This window comes from Pistacia vera, unplaced genomic scaffold, assembly GCF_008641045.1.
Source record: "Pistacia vera cultivar Batoury unplaced genomic scaffold, PisVer_v2 Contig249, whole genome shotgun sequence".
NCBI lineage: Eukaryota > Viridiplantae > Streptophyta > Magnoliopsida > Sapindales > Anacardiaceae > Pistacia > Pistacia vera.
Genome location: NW_022196056.1, coordinates 278,690 through 302,406, shown reverse-complemented (window position 1 = coordinate 302,406; position 23,717 = coordinate 278,690). Strand labels below are relative to the sequence as shown.

General features: G+C 37.0%; 1 protein-coding gene and 2 pseudogenes across 1 annotated transcript; 1 reads left to right on the top strand and 2 right to left on the bottom strand.

Annotated features, from left to right (window-relative positions):
* Window positions 1-2,086: 2,086 nt before the first annotated feature.
* On the bottom strand, window positions 2,087-2,991 carry LOC116132123 (annotated as a pseudogene).
* A 4,096-nt stretch (window positions 2,992-7,087) lies between these two features.
* On the bottom strand, window positions 7,088-18,864 carry LOC116132122 (annotated as a pseudogene).
* Window positions 18,865-19,474: 610 nt separating this feature from the next.
* Window positions 19,475-23,141, top strand: LOC116132121. The gene is made up of 2 exons (XM_031417793.1): window positions 19,475-19,882; window positions 23,031-23,141. Exons 1-2 carry the CDS (start codon window positions 19,475-19,477, stop codon window positions 23,139-23,141), a joined length of 519 nt encoding a protein of 172 aa, XP_031273653.1.
* Window positions 23,142-23,717: the final 576 nt, after the last annotated feature.

Below are 23,717 nucleotides of genomic sequence, written 5' to 3'. Positions count from 1 at the left end.
AACGATTATCCGAGATGGAGGCCATGATCTAGTGCATTCTCGGTATGCCCACACCTCTCAAGAAAAGTCAACCTTAAAGCTACGCTAACTCACACTTCGTGGATGCCATAGCCCTCATAGAGATGTCTCACAAGTTCACCTTCCCCAGTATGAAACTCCATGACAGGACCACCGACCTTGATGATCACATAACATCCTACAAACAAAGGATGTTCGATGTTGCCATCCCACGCAATCGCGAAGAATGCATGTGCAAGAGCTTCGGCTCTAGCCTCATGAGACTAGCCCTCCAATGGTATACCAACTTACCAACAACTCTATTGACTCCTTCACTCAACTCACGGATACCTTCGTTAAGCAGTCTGCCAGTAGCAAGAGACTTGAGAAAATCTTAAGTGACCTCTATAGAGTATGTTAACTCCGCGAAGAAACATTGCTAGACTACATGGGTCGCTTCAACAAGAAAAAATCTTCATTCCGTATTGCAATCAGGAGATAGCCATTGACGCCTTCAAGAAAGGGCATCTCCCCGATAGTGAGTTACATAAGGAGTTCACCAAGTTCAACTGCTCCACCATGAAGATGTGTTGGCTTGAGCTCTGGTAGAAATAAGGTGGGAAAAGGATAAAGTGAACTTCGTCAAACACTTTGCCTATGAAGATCGTCGTTCCAAAAAGGTCGAATGGTGCCAAGATAATCGCCCTGCCAAGCCGTACCACTAGCCAAGGAGATCCCCTAATTGAGACAACCAACGCCCAATGGATCGTTACCCAGCTCGGCACATCGAAAGGACATAAGTCTCATCCCACTGATACAAGATACCCGACTACAACCTGAATATTGAACTTGCATAAGTAATGGCTGTGATGAAAGAGATGGGGAAAGTTGTCAGATGGCTTGCGAAATTACCACACACTGGGGCCAAGCGAGATACCACCAAGTGGTGTGAATACCATGGGGACCATGACCAAGTCACCGCTGATTGTATTGCCCACCGTCTCGAGGTGGTAGAGCTACTGAAAAGAGGCCACCTCCGCGACTCCCTAACAAACAAAGGGAAGAACACCTTGGCAAACAAGGATTGCCAGATTACACCTCCACCAAAAGCATCGCTCACAGACGGGTTGTATAATGTGATCTCAGGCAGATCAGAAGTAAGCAGTGTAAGCTACTCCTTGGCCAAACGTCACACCAGAGCTGCAACCAACGCCGAGGTCCAATCTCTAGGCTATCCTCGTAGAAGGCAACCAATTTGACCATCGAGTTCATTCGCAATGAAGCAGTGACGCTCCTAAACCCCCACCATGATGCTCTGGTCATCACCCTCCAAATGGCCAACATCCTCGTCAAGAGGATTCTCGTAGACCCCAACTCCTTAGCGAACATCATGTTCCTTGAGGCACTTAAAAACACGGGGATAAATGAGTCAAACATCATCCGTTGGTCTCTTTTACTCGTCGGTTTCGGTTTGGAAAGAAATACACGACAGGGGAGATAGCTCTGCCAATCTATGCAGAAGGAGTCAACCTCCAAACCACCTTCATGATAATAGACACCCCTTCTTCTTACAATGTGATACTCGGTCGGTCGTGGATCCATGGCATGCAGTCCATCCCTTCCACCTTCTACCAGACCATTCGATTCCCTACTAAGTGGGGAATAAAAGAAATCTGCGGAGATCAGAAGGCTTCTAGAGACTGCTATCAGAATGCCTTTAAGACCAAGCGAGGGACTATGTAACAACTACAGTCCCACTCGGATGTAGGAGCCGAGCTGGACCAACCAGCTATGAAGGAGCTGAATGAAGTCCAAATACATCTTGACCACCCTAAACCGAAAGATCAATAATCGGATCAAAGGCATCATCATTTTGCTTGTCACACAACTGAAAACTCGTTTCATATCATCGTCTTAAAGAAGATTCTTTACAAATGTAATATTCTAACCCTCCACACATCAATGGCTGATCTCTGCGTTAGAAATTAGAATAAGATATTTCAATAGTTATAAAAAAAAAAAAAAAAAGGCATTATTAAGATAAGGATTATGGTGACATTCAACACCAACATCGCCTTAACTCAACCGACAAAAACCTTTCCAACTTTACAAGTCGTTAAACCAATGCTTAGTTAGGGATTATGTAGTTTAAAGCGGCTTCCAACAACAGTTGTAACAATGCATCAACAGATCAAGGAAGTCTGGCATCAAACAGTAGGCTGCCACTGAAACATCTTAGAAGCAGGATCTATGCATTATGAAGAAACTCCATAAGGAAGAAGCGCAGCAGCCACAATCCGACCTTCTTCATTCAATATGTTGTAAGTTGATGCAATATTTCACTGCAGCAAAGGGAGAGAAAATCATTATTATAGTATTAAGGCATAGCATTCTCACCATTATTTTCAAGTTAAAGTTTCAGTTGGTTCCTGTGGAAATAACAATACCGGACATTTTACATAGAAAACACAAGTACTCTAATACCAAACAACTTCTACTAATTCAACAGATAACAATAGCTACTTCTAACAGCCATGGGATGTTAGGTTATAGAACTTCCACGAGGCTCGTTAAGTTAAATAATTGCAATTCATGTGTATATAATAGCTTCATCTCAAAAGAATCCTATTATTATGTAGTCATCTCCAATACAACTAACAAACGATTGAATCATAGGAGAATTCCCATAGCTTTAATCATACACTAATGATTATACAAATATTTTCTTTCCCTAATTTGACAGTAAATATCTAGTGAAGGTTTTTGGCAACAACCTCACTTTATGAAAACCTATCAATGATATAGGACTAACATGAAACACAACTACAGCAGGCTAAAATATTAGTCAAAGCCATAAAGAAACATTAGCTCACTAGACAATACCAAGTCAACAGCTTCTAACTTCATGCCAGTAGACAAAATGAATCGCCGAAGTTCAGAATCCACAGGTTCAATGTGCCTTCCACAGCCAAGAACGAAAATTTCTGAAACAAATTATCATGAATGAAAGTTCAGTGAAATGGGGAACAAAAAAGCAAATTTTTTCAGTCCTCAAGAAACAGCAACAAAATAAATGAGTGAGATATAACATTATAACATCAAAGATAGTCCCCCCAAATCCAATATCTTATACTAAAAATTTATTAATCAAATAGTCTGAGAACAAGAAAGATTTATCCAAAGCACTTTTAACTATTCAATAGGAAAAAAAAAAAAAAAAATTTGATTTTGCCAGGATTAAGTACACAAAACTAGTGGTGGAAGGTTGGCTTGGGCTTGGGCTTGGGCATGTCACAACTTTTAGTATTCAAGTGATATAACCTGATAAAATAATTTTCAGCCTCCAACAGGAGATTAGATTATTGGGATAGAAAGCATTATCAATTTTCCAGTTCAGCATCATATTTCCTCTTCATGAAGATAAAGTTTGGAATCTCACCTAGAATTAGGGGTGTAAACGAGCCGAGCCGAATCGAGCTTTTGGCTTATCGAGCTCGGCTCGTTTACAACAGTGTCGAGCTCGAGCTCGAGTCGGCTCGCGAGCCGGTTCGATATCGAGCTCGATAAGGCTCGATCAAACCACCATTTATCCGGGTTTGATCGAGCCAAGTTCCCTTTTTTTACAGCAATCTGCCTGCGTACAACATTTCATATTTACATCCAATGTTGAATTAACTATGATAGTTTTGAACATTACAAAATGTCTATTACCTTACAAAATCAAAAAACACTTCTGAATATATACAAATAACATTCCTAGGAGATTACCGATTTCAGAGTGTCTGGTTCGCGATTTGGGATTTAGGGGTCTCTGATTGCGATTTGGGATTTAGGGCAATTGGGATGGGGAACTGAAATTGAGTAATTGACACTTTGTTTTGGTGTATCGTGTTATTTCAAATTTGCACTTTGGGGGGGAAACTGTCATTTTTTTAAACTTTTTTCACTGAAAAATATCAGTTTAATATCTAATAGTTTAAAAAATCACCAAAACACCCTATTAAGTGTACAGTGCTTAATCGAGCCGAGCCGAGCCAGACTCGCGAGCCCACGAGCCGAGCCAAGCTCGCGAGCCCACGAGTCGAGCTTTACTGTGTTCGAACTCGACTCGGTTAACAAACCGAGTTCGAGTCGAGTCGAACCGAGCCTTATCGAGCCGAGCTCTAAACGAGCTTTTATCGAGCAGAGCCGAGCCGGCTCGGCTCGTTTACAGTCCTACCTGGAATTGGACGCAATAGTTGGAAAATCGATAAGTTGCATAGGATTAAAACAAAAAAAAATCCGACATCAGGTACCGGTTCAGAAAAGCATCAATGACTTCTCTTTCAAGCTAAAAGAAGTTGCAACAGAAAACTCTCAAGCAATCCATTGGGAGATAATCTTATGAGAATAAATCAACATCTAAGATGATCAATCTTTTTATTTTTTCTCGTATGTCTCAAAAAAAAAAAAATATATATTAAACTATAGGCTATTGTGATAATAATATCCAACAATGAGAAATCAATAAAAACGGCACTTCTGATATATCCTTATTTTGGTAAAGTGAAAAAGCTGCATCTGAAATATCTTTCATTTCAATGTCTATGATGAAAATTACAAAGTCAAAAACAGAAGTGTATGTGAGATAAACAAATTCCTCCCACAATTACCTTTCTTTTCACTACAAGCTTGGATTCCCACTCTACATGAAACACTTTGTCATAATCAGTAATTCAAAGAACTCAAGATTATTTTTAGACTTTTTTTAATTTTATATCTTGTGCTCTTACTAAAAATAATAATAATAAATCCTGTGTCTATCATATGCAAATGTGTCTTAATGAAATTGTTGGAGATATGTAGGTTGTATTCATTGTGATCCAAATAATAGCACATAACAATCAGCTTCCACAGAGTTATTGAAGCAAAAGAAATAAAGTATATAGATACCTGTTTGGAGTAATGATATCAGCTTAAAAATACGTGTTTAGTTAGTGATTTATTTAGATTATTTGTGGGAAACTTAGTTTACATTGCTAAATTTGGGTTAATTATTTCTTCAATACCTTTTATGGGATCACATGTGTATTTTAAGTATTTTCAGGTCATAAACGATATTTGAATGAAGCACAATGTTGGCGACTGAATTGGTGATGGGTAGGAATAAACGAATCACGAATCGGAGTTGAAATGAGAAAGTTATAGTGTTTTGAAAGAGGAGATTCGAATCTTAGAATTTTTTCAAGGATGAACATGCTTCAATGTTTTGATTGTAACTTGAGTTGTAGAAATCAGAATTAGACAATTCTTATGGCGTTGAAAATCTTATTTAGAGAGCTACAATTTTCTTGTTGATGACTTTGTCGAATTCTGAAGATACTAGGCTCGTTGGATGGGAAGAACAATCGTCATAGTGATGGAGAGTGGGCCTGTATGGGCTGTGTAAAGCCTAATCCAAATTTCACTTGTTTTAGTTGCATTAAACGTTTTCCTATTCAACCCACAAGCCATAGCACTATAAATAAAGATCTTTAGTTAGTTTTAGAGGAGATTGGAAGGTGAGAGAAACTAGAGAAAGAAGAGGAGCCGTAATTGGGAAGATCAAAGCATCCATTCTTGGAGTTTTGGATTATTTATTAGAGGAGTTTTCTTTTAATTTTTTCTTTATCTCATGTTTATTATTTTTACAATGGTTGTTTCTTTTCACTCAATTATGAACTAAATAAAGTTTTTAGGGCTAAGATGTAACCCAATTTATGAATATATATTGATGGATTTTTGTTAATATTTGTTAAGCATAATTTTTCTAAATTTTATTAAATTGTGCATCGAATCATTTGACCTCATTCACCTCAACCCTAATTAATTTTTGTCAGCCAAGCTTACTACAAAACCTTGTAAATAGTCTTGCGCTTGTAGGATAAAACAAAATAAAAAATACAAAGAAATGGTATGAATTAAGGGATGTCAGAAAACTCTGGGAACAAAATGTTCAAAACACCATTCATCCTTCACAATCAATTACAATAAAAAAGAAAAAACTTGAGAATACATAAAATCAGAAAATCGTCACGCTTATAATTCACCGCAAACAAGATTAACAAAATGAAAATGGCAAACAATCAACAAAGCTGCGTCTATAATACAAACCCGTTCACAGTTTCTATATTTTTTATTTTTTTATTTTTTTTTTATTTTATGAATTAATATATGAAAATTAGTGGGCTGAGCTATGATAATGGGCCAGTGACTTGGGCTTTTCTTTTGGAAATAGCACAGCCTGCCCGCTCTCTCACTTCAGTCTAATGGGCCATGTACATGTACAAGAGGAGTGAGGAGAGGAGAAGTCCCTGCTCAGCGCTGATGATGTCATTTCATTTTTCTTCTGCTTTTGTTTTGCGTCAGCGTCACCAGTTTTCTTTTTTCCTATTTTAATAAACATTTTTTTTTTGGTATTTGAATACATAAATTCATACGTTTATATGGTTTAACTTATTTTAACTTAAATTTATGGTTTATTATCAATTGTAATTGAATAGTTAAAAAATAACTACTCATTGAAACATTGTGTCAAATTTAAATTCCAAGAAACTAATCATATTTAGTTTTTGTACATATAAACAGAATTAAACTATATATAGATATTATATATCATAATTCATTTATCCTCTGCCACAAATTTGCAATGATAACTATAAAAATCTCAATTTGACATGGCGAATTAGAAAATCAAAGCCATGGCCATGGTGAATTGGCGAAACTCCTTTTACTTTTTATATATTTATATAATGTTCCTTGAATTCCCTTTAATTTGGTCAATAAAAGGAGTGATAGGGTCCATTCTTTTTGTCCTGTCTCCTAGCTCATAGATAATCTTGGACTGGCGCCATTCAATCACCGACGATGAAAGAATATTATAGTTTAAACTTAAAAGGCAAACAGGAAAATTGGTAAAGCGATATTGAAATTAAAATACAAATAAAAGATACTATGGTTACAGAAGACACTTTCAACTGCTTATCATAATAAATAAAGCCTTGCGCTCAACTGAGAGAAATGAAAAAATGCATGCATTTCTCCAAGTTTCATGGCAAAAGGAAAAGCCCTTGCACTAAGGATTTAATTAAAAGATAGATTAAGTTCAAACTCTTAGATCAGCCTGCGGAGTAGTGATGATATTGTGTTGGTCCCTACAACTCCTTTCCTCAAATTTGATATACTTTACCATCTAGCGCAGATGATGTAGACGAGGAGATCAGCAGCTGTTAAAGCTGCTAAGAAAATAAAATCTGTCTAGATGACCTTTGTTGAGATTTCTTGGGATCCAACCAGGCATATCATCTCTGGTTGATATTTTCATCACAATTGCTACAAGCAAGCTACTACATAATTTCCCAGAGACATGATGTCATGCAAAGTGCACTTCCAAAACTCTTTAATCCATCTGTGTGACCATTAAAGAACTCTAATTGCCCCATACATAAATACCTCTGATGCTCCTATCAGTACATACTGAGGAATTTGCCAAAATATGCTCATTGAACTTGCGCTTTCACAATTCCTACATTCTTTCTTCGCATACTTCAACCTGAATATCTCTACAACTCCTGCTGATACCATTGCTGCTATTGCTATCACCAAGACCGATTCCATCCTCTGAAGCTCTGTCAGACCTTTTGACTTTGTCTTTCTTAGTCTCGCAACTAGAGGATCAACAACTCTCATATATAATATGAAAGCTGCAACCACTCAGAATATCAAAGCTAGACATGCTCGCTGGAGGGAGTGAAATCTTGAAATGTTAGTTTTCATAGCAGTCCTTGTTCCACAAAAAGTGATGCCATTTGGGTGAAAACTACGGAGTAAAGTATTGTGCATAAAACAAATTGGCAGGAGTCTCAGTATGCATTTAACTTCTTCCACTTGGTACACCGTGCAAAGAGCCAGGGATTAAATTGCTAACATCATTCTCTTCGTCAATGTAATCGTTCGATGTGATGGCTGCCGCTCTATCAAGAACCTGATCATAATTATAGAACTCCAATTAGTTAACAAACATCCATCTATATATGATTCTAGAAGTTGAGTGGACTATAATATATAACTTACTTGAAACCTTGAGAGTGGAAAATCTTTCTAGCCCCACTCTTGGATTTTTCGTTTACATCGACCTCAAAGAGATCCTCATCACCTGGAGTCATCTGGACCTTCCATTTTCTGTTGCGCAACCACCACTGGCAAACCTGGCCAGAGGATTGCCACTGGGTTTAAAATGCCTGTATCTGGGAGTCGCAACCAGAAACGGACCAATGCCACAGTAGCAGGGCAGCTGAAGCCCAAATCCCAGTGTCCACATCCCTTCATTCTCAAAATATCCCAGTATAGTATTTGAAAAGAGAGAGCCAAGGTTCAAAGCCAAGTAAAAGTAGCTGAAGAAGGCTATTTTCGATATCCCTTCCTTGGGTCCTCTTCATCAAACTGATCCGCCCAAATGTAGCTATATTGGGTTGGTACCCTCCGTTTCCTAGGGAATCAAGTATATAGAGAGATAGAACAGTGTAATATGGATTGTTGAATGAGATCACATGGAGTTTTATCATCACCACACACTGGGCTTCAGTAAGAATGCGTAGGTTGACACTGATAATGATACAAGTCCCTGCAGTAAGAAATGAGAGTTAATTTAGAACAGTAGTTACAGTATAATTATTGTAAATTGTTAAATCTAAGCAACTTACAATGACAAAGATGGCCTGGAAGATAGCACAGTCTTGTACCTTCCCCAGTAAGCGTCGCTGAGGAAGGCGCCAGCAATGAGAACATATAAGACGGTGCCTGTCCATTTGCTCAATTGTTTGCCGCTCAGCATTATTCTGGCCCAACACCCTGGTCAAAAAAAGTACCAAGTTCACACCTACTCCAAAGAATGCCAACGTGGCCAGTCCTTGATTCACTGAATTTTTTCAGAAAAACGAATCAATTAACATAAATATTTATTAAAAGAGATTTCTTTAATATATGATAATGCTAACTACCCATATAATTAGCTGCCAATATAAAACAATGGTATTAGAGAAATCGTTTGTACATATACATAAATATATATCATTTTTTTCGTACGTCTAATCTAAAATTTAAAAGCAATCACATTTAATATATGAAAAAATGGCGACCATAACAATAACATAACTTTCACAGTCTACCATCGATAATTAAAAATAAAACTTAAGATATTGGCCCATACATAATATCATCAATAATTAATTACTAGATAAGATTCCAGCAATCCAGTTCCAGATCTTTCCGGATCGCGGGACGACAATGTCGATCACAGCTCCATCTAGAGTACATGCCTCTTGCTCCTTGTTTATCTTCTCCTCTACTATACCCTGAAATTTTTTTACCAACATTAATAGATATAGTCTTAAAACTAATTCAGAATACGCAAAGAACCGATCGAGGAAATATTGCATGCTTGAGCCAGCCATGACGTGAACGAAATGTATAATGACAGCCGGATAAGTCAAATACAATAAAATATGAAAGACGCAATGGATTTTACATGTTGTAAAGTTGAAGAGTGTACTAAATGATGAAAATTGAAGTATTATTGGTTGTCATTATGTTTTATTTTTCAAACTCTTTGTAATTATATATTTCTTAGACTTAGAAGTACATCCTAATTGACTGAAGTGAATATATGTGTTTGGATATACCATCTGCCAAAAGAACATGAGACAACAAAAACTGAAGCCACTTTCGTGTCGAATTTTAAATAAGAAAGAATAAAGGGTACGTGAATCCCATGTTCCGAAGGGCTTGGTGAGAGAGCAGACAGCTAGATGGATTCCAATTTCCATGGCATGAGTGATACTCATAGTAGGAAAGACCTTTCACCAAACACTAATACTAATACATGCCTCGCTATTATTAGACCACACTCTATACACATAGAGATGTACAGCACTAACTCATTCATCTGCACCTGATCCCTTTCGTAAACTTTCAACTTTCTCAATCAGATTTGGACTATATACTGATACACATGCTTGCAGGAACAATATGCCATCCATCACCGACACCAATTATTAACCACTCATACACCTATTACTTGAATCTCTAATTACAAGTTTAAAGCTAGAAACATTACGTTTCATATATTTTCTTTCACCAGTTATTATCCTTACATCTCCAAAGACAAATATATAACGATTAATTTGATGCGCCTCTTTACTATTCAAATGAGAGTGACTGTAGTGAAGTCCACCTCCCAGCTAAATAAATAGCTTGTTAATTTAACAGGATTTGGTTAATTATAAGTAGCATTTTAACTGTGTTTTCTTCCCTCTAAAACAAAAAAAAAAACTATGAAGAGGGCCCCCAAAAAGTAGCAAATTAGAATGCACGTGAGACATGGTGTACTAATTTATAAAGAAATATATACATGCTTGAATTGAGTACTTTTTTTCTGTAACTCTGATTTAACAAAAGAGAATAAGAGTGAATCGACCATCTATTTTTGTTCTTCAACATGTTTTAAGCCAATATCAGGTTGGAAGGTCCTACATGCATGAAGATGAAGTTAAACAAACATATATGCGCACGTATGCAGAAGCAAAAAAAACCCCTTGACATATATCATATCAATAAATATATAGCCAAAAAAGGCTTGGCTAGAGGTATTAACAAGGAGATGGCAGAAGCAACAGCAGTAAAGTTTGATGAATATAGCCAAAGAGGCGAGTCTTCACAATACATATTATGATCAAAGTCGCAATAAATTTCAGAAGAAGGGGGGAAAATATAAGTCATTTTCAGTGTAAAAGAAGAATTTGGATTTGATTGACAAACCTCGTTGCAAAGTTGAAAAACATCCATGAGAAGTTATAACATAATAAACAAAAGAGAGAGAGATTTGGGGAGAAGAAGTTGAGATTAGGAAAGAAATGGGAGTAATGTGGAAGTGCGGTGGGTGTGTAGGACTAGGAGGTGATATATAGAGGAAGGGAGGGAAAAATGAACGGTAGAGAACGTGAGAAGAAAAAGGAAATGTGTTGGAAGGAACAGCCAACAGTGAGGTGGGGCCAAAAGCGGGTGACAATTGTTGGATAAAAGCATCATATTATCATGATCATAAGCAGTAAGTAAATCATGTCTCTTTCAACTATAATATGATATCCCAACTGGCTGTGATTAAGCTGTCTTGATTTGAGATAATTCAAGCATGCACCTAGCTATTCCTTTTTTAATTTGATTCTCCAATCCTAGTTTGGAAGCTAATCTCAATTAGTTGCAACCCTAGCTTAAATTAGATTTATCAGTGTTTGTTTCTTTTGGGACGCTTCTGGGAGGGTCATATTGACTTTGACACCGTTTAATCTTGCTTCGTGGCCTAATTATGGGATTATGGAGTGAAGACAAGGAAATACGTACATTAATTGATTTCAATAATTTTAATACAAGCTCAGCAAGGTCTACGAAGCAAGCACACGCAACTTACTAAGTGTTTCATTTGTATATAACATGGTTTTAAAACCCAACCGAGCCCAACCGATTCAACCGGTTGAATTGAGAACCGATGATCGAGTCAGGTTGGTTCGACTTAAAAACCAAAAATATTAAATAATCCAGTTTGAAATGCAATTGAACCAGATATTTTGTTACGAACTGTCGGTCCAATCAATTCAACCCAACAGTTGAACTGTATTTTATTATTTATTATTTTTATATATATCATGCTGACATCAGAATGATGTCATTATGTTAAAATCAATATGATGACATCACGGTTCGACTCGATGATTGAACTGGTTCGACTGGCCAACCCAATGACCCGTGTCACTCTTCGGGTCGGGTTTTAAAACCTTGGTATAAAATATAGCTGCCTTTTTTTACAAAGGAATCACATATGGCTGCTAATTATGTAATTAAAATGAATTGCATTCAAGAAATTAAGTGGTATAAAATAACTGATGAGATGTGGTTATATTATTATACAATTACGTGTATATGTATAGATGAGGTGGAGCTAAGTTAGCCCAGTATTATCAGTATGAGTTGATTAAATTTTAAGATATTAGTACTAGGAAGTATGTGGATTATGGTCCTTTTCTTTCTTTCTTTTGGATGTTTGCCACAGTAAACCAGCAACAGTCCATTCAACAGTTATTTAGTTAGGGTAGTCCAGCTCTCTTTAAAAATGAAAGATGAATTCAGATAAAGCTATCAAATGCTCCCTGTACCTATGTTGGTAACTGAACATTCTAGTATTTGGCAATGCATAAAAATGCTTGCTATAAATGTTTATTATGGTATCTATGTATATATATTATTTAAATGATAAAAATTTCCAGATTCATGCCGGCTCGTATCCAAATTTCCAGCTAAATATCACTTATCTTTTAAGTAGGACAAGTTGGAAAGATAAGTCATAAGTTATAGCAATACTTCAAAGTTCAATCGCAGGAAAGTCGGGATACGTCATACGTGATGACTAATGAGTCCCTTTCGTGGGGTCACTACACAAACTTCCAAATTTGTAGGTTAGACTTTGAGTCTAATTTCTCTTTCAAGTTTCAACATGAAAACCCCCACCGTCCTATTCAATTCCACCACGTCTTATTACCACGTGCTTATCACTAATTAATTAAACCACACATAATTAATACATGTACTGTATATACTGTATTAAAAGTTTTAGCAAAATTAAAACCAAATAATTAACCAAAATGGGTTTGCTAATATTTACATATTTGGGACCTCCATTAACTCTTTACACACAGAATTCAACAAATGTTTTGCTTTTTAATCAACTACAATACAAAATTGCGATACGAATTAATAATACAATAATTGAAAATTGTGGAGGTACAAAAGCCCAAGTAATATCTAAACTAGCTTATCAGTTTTTAAATTTTCTGCCGCCTTTGTCGGCAAGTTGCAACTTTTTGAAACACGTGATGTCTTTGTTTTACTTGGATAAGCACAGATTGACAATTTCAAGTTTGAAGAAAAGTATAATTTAATTTAAAATTTCTTCGGCGTTATTGAGTTGATTAACATAATATAAACGTTTGGAAATAATAATAATTAAGATTGATGTAACTTGTTTCCTCTTCACAGGAGAAATTTGGTCCAGATAGATATGAACTCCACTTATCAGATTGAAATGGACAGATAATATGGGAGACGTGCGATATGTAATAGATATGAACTCCACTTATCAGTCTATCAGATTGAAAAGGGTTGATAAAACGATCGCCTTTATTTTAGGTAATGTTAGTTTTATAAAGATATATACAAAGGGGGTATATAAAGATAATCTCTACCCTTAATTTTTATAATTTCTCTCTTTCTCTCTTTTTTTATTTTATTATTTTTTATTTTAGATAATATCACTTTGTAACCTTCTTTGGATTTAAAAAAAGATAGTATTTTTCCTATATTAATTGGGTCTTTCCTCAGCCTACTCCCGGCTTATGTTTGCAAGTCGAGGACACGTGTACCAAGATAGTAGTATAGTAGTGTTACCAGTTAATCAATCCATGGAGACGTGCTTATCAAGAAAAAAACGTTGGGCCGTTGAAATTTTGGGCCACATAGAGATGGTTATTGGGCCAAAGAATGGAGCCCTTGCTATTGGACTTGTTGAAACAAAAAGTTATGGCCTGCTCAGAAGTAGGGTGAGTGTGCAGCGTATTTTGAGGAAAGCGTGGAGTGCAGAGCAGAGCAGCGCATTGCATGTGCAGGGGAAGAGGAAGAAGAGTAGTGTTATTAATAACACATAAACATTATAAGTGGCTGTGCAAAACCGGGTACCCAATCCGGTTTTGCCATTTTAATCGGGTACCCAAAAATCGAACCGATTTTTAGGGTACCCGAAAATCCGGATACCTGAATATTCGGGTTGATTTTCGGTTACCCAAATTTTAAATGTTTAAATACTTAATTAAACTTTTAAAGGGCAAAATCATAAATTTCTTTTTTCCTTCTCCAATCTTCTATTTCTTCTTCGTCTTATTCACCTCCATGGCTCCATTTGACCATTTCTCTTTCATCATCTAATTTTTCCACCGACCCTTTTCTCTCTTCTTCTTCTCCTTTTGCTTTTCTCATTCTTCCTAGTCTTCTCCATATCTTCTTCTCCCTTTGCTTTTCTTATTCTTTCCAGTCTTCTCCATTTCTTCTCCTTCACTACTTTTCTCTTTCTTTTTCATCGTTTTCTCTTCCATATTTTAATAATATTCAAGACCAAGAAACGTAATCTTAATTTCTATTTTGTAAACCCACATGCATGAGACAACATCACTAATTGAACTCATTTCTTTTTAACTCAACTTGACTCAACATAACACAGAGTCACACTTTACAAAACACCAAAACCTTCACAAAAGTAGTGACAAGACTATTAGAAACAACAATATACAATATCTGCTACCCACACAAAAGAGCAAAGACAGAACCTGCAAGAAGAATTGAAGAAGAAGACGCGAACTGGAGAGAAATTTGCGTTTTAGGGTTAAATTAATTTAGGGCTTTTGTTATGAGTCAAACAAAAAAGGAAAAATTGTTTTACTTTTTACTTTTTATTTTTTTAATAAAATCGGGTATCGGGTACCCGATTGTATTTTAATAAGACCCGATACTCGAACCGAAAATTCGGATATCTCATGAATTACTATCCGAAACTGACCCGAATTTTCGGGTACCCGAAAAATTCAGTTTGGTTCGGTTCGGATAGCGGATAATTTTGCACAGCCCTAATAATAAGTTAATAACAGTAAGGGAACGACGTACACCTACCCAAAGTTTGCTGTAAAGTCAAATTAGTACCCAAAAGATTTGGAAAAGACAAACAGGCACCTTCCGTCATGTGTTGTTAGGGATTTATGTTTGCTAAAGGACAAAAATGGTATAAAAGACTGAAATGCCTTTCGAAGTTTAATATTTTAGTTTTTTTTATTAATTTATGGCTACGCAACTCATTCAATTACTAAATACCCACATCATTAGTTGAATACGATTATGCCATCAAGTTATAATGTTATGAAATGACCAATTTGTCATGAGTTTGTAAAAATGAGATGACAATGACCAATTTGTCCTATTTAGTAGCAAAATTTCAAAGTATATATACAAAGAAAGCAGCAGAATAAAATTGCTCATTTGTGCTAAGCAATGTGTATGAAAATTCTTCATGATTTAAAAGAAATCTTCATACAAAAGAACATAATTGTATGAAATTCTTCCTTGGTTACATCTAAACAAAACTATAAATTTAGTACAGCAAAATTTGGTTAAAAGGAAGATCTACAAAAAAAGCAGAAGCATAAGCAAAAGCAATTTCCAAGATGCTTCTATTACCAACTCCTAAATGTTCATAAATCTTCAATTGTATTTGTTGAGTTACATCTTTCGACAATTTCCTCCATAGGGTTGCCATTCTAATATTGCCGAAAAAGGTAGATAGATAAAGAGATACACCATGCATGGTTTTCAATAACAAAATAAAAAGATGACTAGAAATTAGAAATATAGCACTATACTGCTGCCTACCCTAACAAATGGCCAAAAATCCACCACAACAAAACAAGTAGCTCAAATTTACTCAAGCAGATCATGCCAAAATCAAAACATAAACAAACAATCAAACAATTACACCTAGCATTACCCAAACATTTATGAAAAAAAAAATATGTACGGAGTTAAGAAAAATGGTCACTCTTCCATGAATCAATTCAAGCGAACCAGCCCCACTATTTGGCTGGATTTTCTTCATTTTAGGGTTCAAGTTTCACTACAACATTTTTCAAACTCCACATATCATCAATCCAACATGAATTAATATGCATGTATATGTTCATGGAAGTTACTATAACAAAGCAATTGAATTCATTTATCTTTCATAACCCCAACATATCACAATCCATTAAGCCTTTTACAGTATAATTTAACATCAAAATTTAGCACTAGACCTTGTATTCTTTTAATACTACAACAACGCACACAATGAGATCTATGTGGCGTGTTAGCTGAGGGTCAACCTGAAACTTACAAGCCTCTGCACCATAAAGGTGCAAAGTACCTTCCCACCAGTAGTAGTGCACCCTCAATTCCAGCCATATACCAGACCTCAATAACAAAATGTAGTACCAAACATCACAAATGAAGAAAAGAACTGCCATATTTAGAAAAAAAAATGCTACAATAATTGACAAGTGTAACCCTATTTAAAATAAAATGAATAAATGATTACAAAACAAAAGTACAACCAAAAAAAAAAAAAAAAAAACTCACACAACGTATTAGTTCATACAACAGCCCATTTAATCTATTGAATTCTAAATAAAATAAATTAAAAAAAACCCTCAACGGAGTTTTACACAATACATATTGTTACAGAAACTTCTTAAAAAGTTGCATCGAGCTCTCTATTAACTTCACAGAGTCAAAACTTAGTATCTATAGTTTTGTGTTCATCAAAATCAATCGAAATCCTGGCCATACGACGTTAAATTACCAACCACCAAGACATGTAAGAAAAGCTCCAAGCTCCAAAGAACCAAAAAAAAATAAATAAATAAAAAAAACATGCCCAGACAAACCATAACACTAACACTAGACACAAAACCTAGATTTAATCTCATAAACGAAACAAAAATAAAAACATGGACAACACCCTCACACACACGCACACAAGAGAACATTCAAAACCACACAGTTATTGTTTTTCTTTTCCAAAGCTATGAAGTATAAAGCCACCAGAGAAGTGGTGATTAACATCATTATCATAATAACAACGAATGAAAGAGATACATACTTAACCAGTGGAGGCATCAAAAAATGGTTTAAATCGCCTGGAAAACCTTTGAGGTGCCCAAAAAACTCTTTGTTTAGTCAGTAATCCAGTAACTAGTTCTGGTTCAAAATCAAATGAACTTAACTAATACAAAAATATTATTTATTTCCATCAATGAAATGTGCCGAAGAGAAAGACAGCAAGACAAGAACTCATACTTATAGCACGCTTGGTAGACCAACACCCCAAAACCAATAATATATAACTCCAACTAGAAGATGTGCAACAGAAACAAAACTACAGAAATGAAAAGTTTGTAATTATTAGGTGGATGGATTTAGAAACGCCAAGGCTAGAGCCATAGAGAAATGAAATGATTAACACCATCTTACCACTTTTTGCAAAGGAGTATATGAAATTGATAACAAGCAATGGCCTAAAAATACTCCCAAGCAAAGTGGTGCACAACCTTGCATAGGGAGCCTAAGCGGAAAGGCAACACAACGAGTCAAGCTGGCCCACTTTCTCTCCCGCAAATAGCCCCACAATCTACCCGTGTACACCATGCCAGCAGCCATACCAATCACCCGCCACTAACCAAAATGAAAACTCATGTATCCATCACCCCAACCAACTTCTATAAACCCCCTCCCTTCCTTTGATACCAGCCCCAAAAAATTCCAACGCCGGCACCTGTAACCCAATAATAACCCATTCATCTAAACTAATTTGACCTTCAAGAACCCAAAACGAGTTCTAACTCCAATCCTCTTATCACCCTTTTGGAATCCAACCAACCTTCCTAGACAACCTCCCAGAAACCACCAAACATAGATTAGCTTTTCCCCTCATTGTATTAAACCATAAGGCCTTCTCCCTCACGTATGTTCCAGTTAAAAATGAGGAAAAGAGCTCCCTTTTGTTCCTAGAACCAATTTACCTCACAAAACAAAAAACAAAATTACATCATTGAATCCACATATCATAAGGCCTATTTTCGTGATCACTCCCCCACGAAGAAGGATCGGACATAAGCGTAACAGCAGTAAGAGGGATGACACTTCCCGCCTCATCACTCAGAGAAAGCCACCTTACTAACTTGGCAACCTCTTTAAAGTTAGTGGGGTGGAGCCAAAAGTGCATACATCAGAACCGACGCATCTCCACAAATTTACCTCTTTCTCTTTCCCCTTCTTGGCTGAAGCTTCTCTTTAAGTTCTCCAACGTTGGCACCTGAAAAAGCCCCTTCATCCTCTCTACTACAAGGAAGATTCTTGCGGAGGTTAGAGGGTGAGAAGGAACTTACAAGATGGACAGTTTAGTATTGAACCACAGGGTGTATAGCAACAACCTCCAAGGTGGGAACAAGATACCTTGCTGAATTTTTGGCACTTGGCTCTATAAATGGCTCTGCCTCAAATGAGACTCCACCAACAACTGACAGTATGTCTCTCTTTTTCAGGGAGTCCAAGAATAGCTCAACTTTGTTCTTCTGCAAGCAATCCCAGGATCATACGGTTATATGATATATCTGTAAAAGAAGACGTAATGAGACTTAGTACATCTCAGAAGAAAATGAATTCAACAAGTACACACTAGTCACTTGCCAAAAGAAAAGAATATCTCCAGCTCCCTCTCCCCAAAGATCAACTCCCCTTTGAGAAAGAAGTACTCATTCTTCCATTTCTTGTCATAATTCTTCAACCCCGTCACTAAATCTTTCCTGTCGTTCTGAAGCATCAAAAGGTACATACTCTTCTCCTTGTCATGCTTTTTCAAATAGTAGGAGTAGAGCAGATCCAACACTCCGAACTTTATGCAAAGCCGCATACATAAAATCTCTACTAACATGAGTAACCTTCATACGTTAGACATGAACTGGCTTGGAGCAATGAGAAAATGATTTAGCACCTGCCACACTAACCTCAATATGGGAAGTCACATACCCTCAATCATTGTCTGCTCATATATACTGATCCACCCCACCCCGGCACGAACCAGTCCACCCTTTCATATCTATTGGGGAATCTTACCACAATGGACTCAAGGAACAACTTATGAAACGTTGGTGGCCCTGAAGCAGACATCGTCGGTGAAGGAATATTGGGAGGAGTTTAAGGCTCATTTTGCCTCTTTGAAAGAATTAGGGGAGGAGATGTTAATGGGTATTTTTGTTAACGAGCTGAAAGAGGACATTAGGGTTGAATTGCGCCTAATGAAGCCCAATAAATTAAATGGGTGATGGAGCAAGTTCACCGAGTTGGGGAAAAGAATTAGATATTGGATAAGGGTAAGCCCAAGCTTGCTAGAACCCAAAGTGGAAGGGAATCTTGCACTCAGGTTTCTTTAAGCCTAGAAATTGGGCGACCCGATTGGTGGTCAAACTCTGAAAAAATGCCATAACAAGGGTATTCTTTGACCAATAGACCACCCGACAGGAGAGAGAAACCACTGGAGATGGCAATGTCTAGCTTTAGAAGGGGAAATTTTCGTCGCCTTTTAGAGGCAAAAATACAATACAAGAGGGAAATGGATATGTGCTTCAGATGTGATGAAAAATTTAGCCCAAATCATTGATGCAAAAGCAAGTATCTGTAGATTCTTCGTTCATGGGAGGACGATGAAGTAGAAGAGGACAAATCCATACCTATTGCCAATGAGGAACCCATAACCAAATGTAACCCTTTGACTCTTTCAATGAATTATATTGTTGGTATTACCTCAGATAAGACTCTGAAAATCAAAGGACACATTGATAAGGAAGAAGTTATCGTGCTATTTGATATTGGGGCGTCGCATAACTTCATCTCACATGAGTTGGTGCGTAGATTGGGTATATTGGTTGAAAGGGAAAAGACTTTTGGAGTAATGGTGGGTAACAAGGTGACAGTAAGAGGGGAAGGGATATGTATACGAATAAAAATGGAGATACAAAGAGTTATGGTGCAACAAGATTATTTTCCTTTTGATTTAGGAGGAGTAGATGTGGTATTAGGAGTATCCTGGTTGAGTTCACTTGGGGACATGTGTGCGAATTGGAAGAATTTAACCATGGCTTTTGAGGTAGAAAGGAGACATGTGATGTTACAGGGGGACCCCTCACAGGTAAACACTATTGTATCCCTTAAAGCCATGTTGAGGTCAGTACAAACAGCAGGAACTGGGTATTTGGTGGAATTATGTTCAATTGAGTATAAACTAGAATTTGAAGAGGAGCCTTAGGAGCCTAGGGTAGCAAGGGTATTGGAGGAGTTTAAACACTTGTTTGATCAACCCACTAGATTACACCCCCCCCCCCCCCCCCCCCCCCCCCAAAAAAAAAACATGACCATGCCATAGTGCTTAGGGAAAGAGCTTAACCCCTTAACATCAGACCTTATAGGTACCCTTATTTTCAAAAATTGAGATTGAGTGGTTGGTTGGCGAAATGTTAGTGGCTGGCATCATCCAACCCAACACCAGCCCCTTTACGAGTCTAATTTTATTGGTTAAGAAGAAGGATGGCAGCTGGAGGTTTTGTATCGATTATAGGACCCTCAATAGTATTACCATACCCTACAAATTTTTCATTCCTACCATCGATGAACTATTAGATGAACTAGCCGGAGCAACCATTTTTTCCAAATTGGATTTAAAGCCAGGATACCATCAGATTGGAGTTAAGGAGGAAGATGTATCAAAAAGCGGCCTTTAGAACTCATGAAGGCCACTACGAATTCCTAGTGATTCCCTTTGGTTTAATTAATGCCTCATCCACCTTCCAAACCCTTATGAACACTATATTCAAACCTGTCCTCATAAAATTTGCCTTAGCTTTTTTTATGACATCATAATTTACAACCTAGACATAGACACGCATATATTGCACCTTTTTCAAACCTTTAGGTTACTACAGGATCATGATTTGGTGGTTAACCATAAGAAATGTCTATTTGGGTAGAGGAAACTTGAATATTTGGGTCACCTAGTGTAGGAAAAATGAGTGGAGGTAGATCTTCAAAAATTGGAAGCAATGAAAGCTTGGCTAGTTCCGAATAATGTGAAAAGTCTGAGGGGATTTTTAGGGCTCATAGGTTACTATAGGAGGTTCGTAAAGGGGCATGGGATCATGGCACTACGTTAACCCAACTGCTTAAGAAATATGCTTTTAGTTGGAATAAAGAAGCCCAACAAGCTTTCGAGCAGCATACAACAGCCATGACTATTGTACTAGTGTTGATAGCCCCTGATTTCAGCATTCCATTCAAAGTTCACACAGATGCCTTGGGGTAAGGACTTGGGGCAGTTCTGGTTTAGTAGTCTTGGCCAATTGCTTTCTTAAGTAAAGCCTCCTCTCCCCAATCCAAGCAAAAGTCAGTTTACGAGAGAAAGCTCATGGCCATAGTTTTCGTTGTCCACAAGTGGAGTCATTACCTGTTGGGCAGCAAGTTTATTATCAAAACAGAGTTAACGAAGCCTCCAGTTCTTACTTGACCAATGCATGAAAACACCAGAGAAGTAAAAATGGATCTCCAAACTTATGGGATTCACATTTGAGATACATTACTACCTTTACAACAAAAATAAGGTGGCTGATGCTCTGTCCCCCAGAGAAGTGGAAGTTGAATGCAAAGCCATCACCTTGGTCCAGTTCACTGATTTTGACACTTTAGCTGAAAAAGCCCAACATGATCCCAAGTTACCATTCATCATTTAGAACTTATTGTTTGACCCAAATAGCAAGCCACATTATAACTCCATAGAGGTTGCTCGGCATATAACAAGAGGTTAGTACTCCCTAAAACTTCCAGATTTATTCCCAAGTTGCTGGAAGAGTTTCATTTCAGCCTTGGTGGAGGCCATTTAGGCTTCTTTAGGATATATAAAAAAGTGGCTAGAGTTGCCTTTTGGGAGGGTATTAAAAATGATGTCTAGAAAGTTCAGGTCCTTAGCCAAGAACATCAATGAGAAGTTAAGCCCACGATTTTATGGTCCCTTTGAGGTGGTGGAAAAGATTGGCCAAGTGGCCTACAAACTAGCCCTTTATACCATAACTCTTATCCACTTAGTTTTCCATGTATCCCAACTCAAACGAAGCCTACATAGCTCAATCCCCACTCAACCTTTACCTCAATCTCTCATCGAGGATTTGGAGCTCTTAGTTCATTCAGAAGCTGTGCTTTCTTCTCACACTTTGCTAGATAGTTCCAAGGAAGTCCTTATTCACTATTAGAAAGATCTTCCTCCTTTTGAAGCCACCTGGGAATCTTATGAAGTGATTGCCACCCAATTTCCTCATTTCCACCTTGAGGACAATGTGACACTTCAAGCTGGGGTATTAATAGACCACCCATCATTAAGCGGTATATCTAGCAGGGGAGAAGGACCACTTGGGGGAATAAAGGCAGTGGGAATTAGTTAGATTAGTAGGCACACGTTTCCTGATATTATAGGGTTTTAGTAGGGAGCTGAGAGTGCTTATAAGGGGGACTAATTTTCATGATTCATTTAGCTTGTTTTCCAAAGGATTATTGTTGGGAGGTTACTAGCTCCTCAAACTGCTAGTAGATGTATTTTTTCATTATTGTTCTCTTATATTTCTATCAGTCTATATCAATATAATTCATATCCATTTGTTTCTTATTAATTATGTATTACTGAGAATACTGTTTTGTGAGTGTTTGAGCTGTTGGATTTGCTGTTTTGGTTGAGGTTTGTATCAATGTATATGTTAATATTTCACTGTCCAAGTGCTTATACAAATTTTATTTCTCATTTTCTGATTTAACTGTAGATTCACTTTGCTTTATGCTGTAATTGACTTCCATGTGGTGCGTAGGGATGGAAAAAACTGGTTAACCGAACCGGTTTATCTTATATTTGAACCAAACCGGATTCTGGTTTAGATAAAAAACCAAACCAAAACCGAACCGGTTTTTTATTTAAATCGGTTTGTAACCAAACCGAAAATTTGGTTTGGTTAACCGGTTTTTTAAAATGGTCTGGACCAGTTGGCCCAATTCAATAAAACCTTCCAATTTGGCCAAATTTACTATAGCTTGCCACTCACCCACTCCAATTGGTCTTTGATCGGACCAATAAAATGGAAACCATATTTTTCCTAGAATTTTTCGGATTGGAGGTTGAGTGGCAAGTTGAGATGGTGAAACCAAAGACCAATAAAAGGGAGACCATAGTTTTCTAGGATTTTTTCGGATTGGAGGTTGAGTGATAGGTTAAGATGGTGAAACCGTGGTTGATGGTGCTTATGCAGATGGCTTATGGTTTTGATGATGAAGTTTTATTTGGAGTATGGAACATTGGAACTGAAGTTGCAGAGAAGGAAAAGATAGAAATGTTGGATATGTATTTGCAAAGAGAGTGAGAGAGAGTGAGAGGAAGTTAAGAGAAGGAAAAGATAGAAATGGTGGATGCGTATTTGCAGAGAGAGTGAGAGGAAGTTAATAAAAGAGAAAGTTTGAAAATGAGAAGGAGAGAGAGAGACATATTTAATAAAAGTGAAAGATGAAGATTGAAGAGATCGAGGGAGAGAGAGAGAGGCATTTAATAAAAGAGAAAATGAAGAAAGAGAGAAAGAGAGAAAGGCATTTAATAAGAGAAAAAAGTGGAGAAATCAAAAAAGAGAGAGTGGTATAATACCGAGAAAAAGAGAAGGATTTAATGAAAGAAATTTTTTTTTTTTTTTAAAATGGGTTTAACAATTCGGTTTCGGTTAACCAGTTTATGTTTTTAAAAAAACCAAAACCGAACCGAATATTCGGTTTACCCATTATTGTAAACCGAAACTGAACCGAATCCCTAAAAAAACCTAATTTTCGGTCCGGTTTTGGTTCAGTTTTTTCGTTCGGTTCGGTTTTCAATTTTTTTTCCACCCCTAGTGGTGCGTAATGCTTTCATGATGATCATTTCTTCTTCATTTGAAATTTAACCTTTTGTGCAT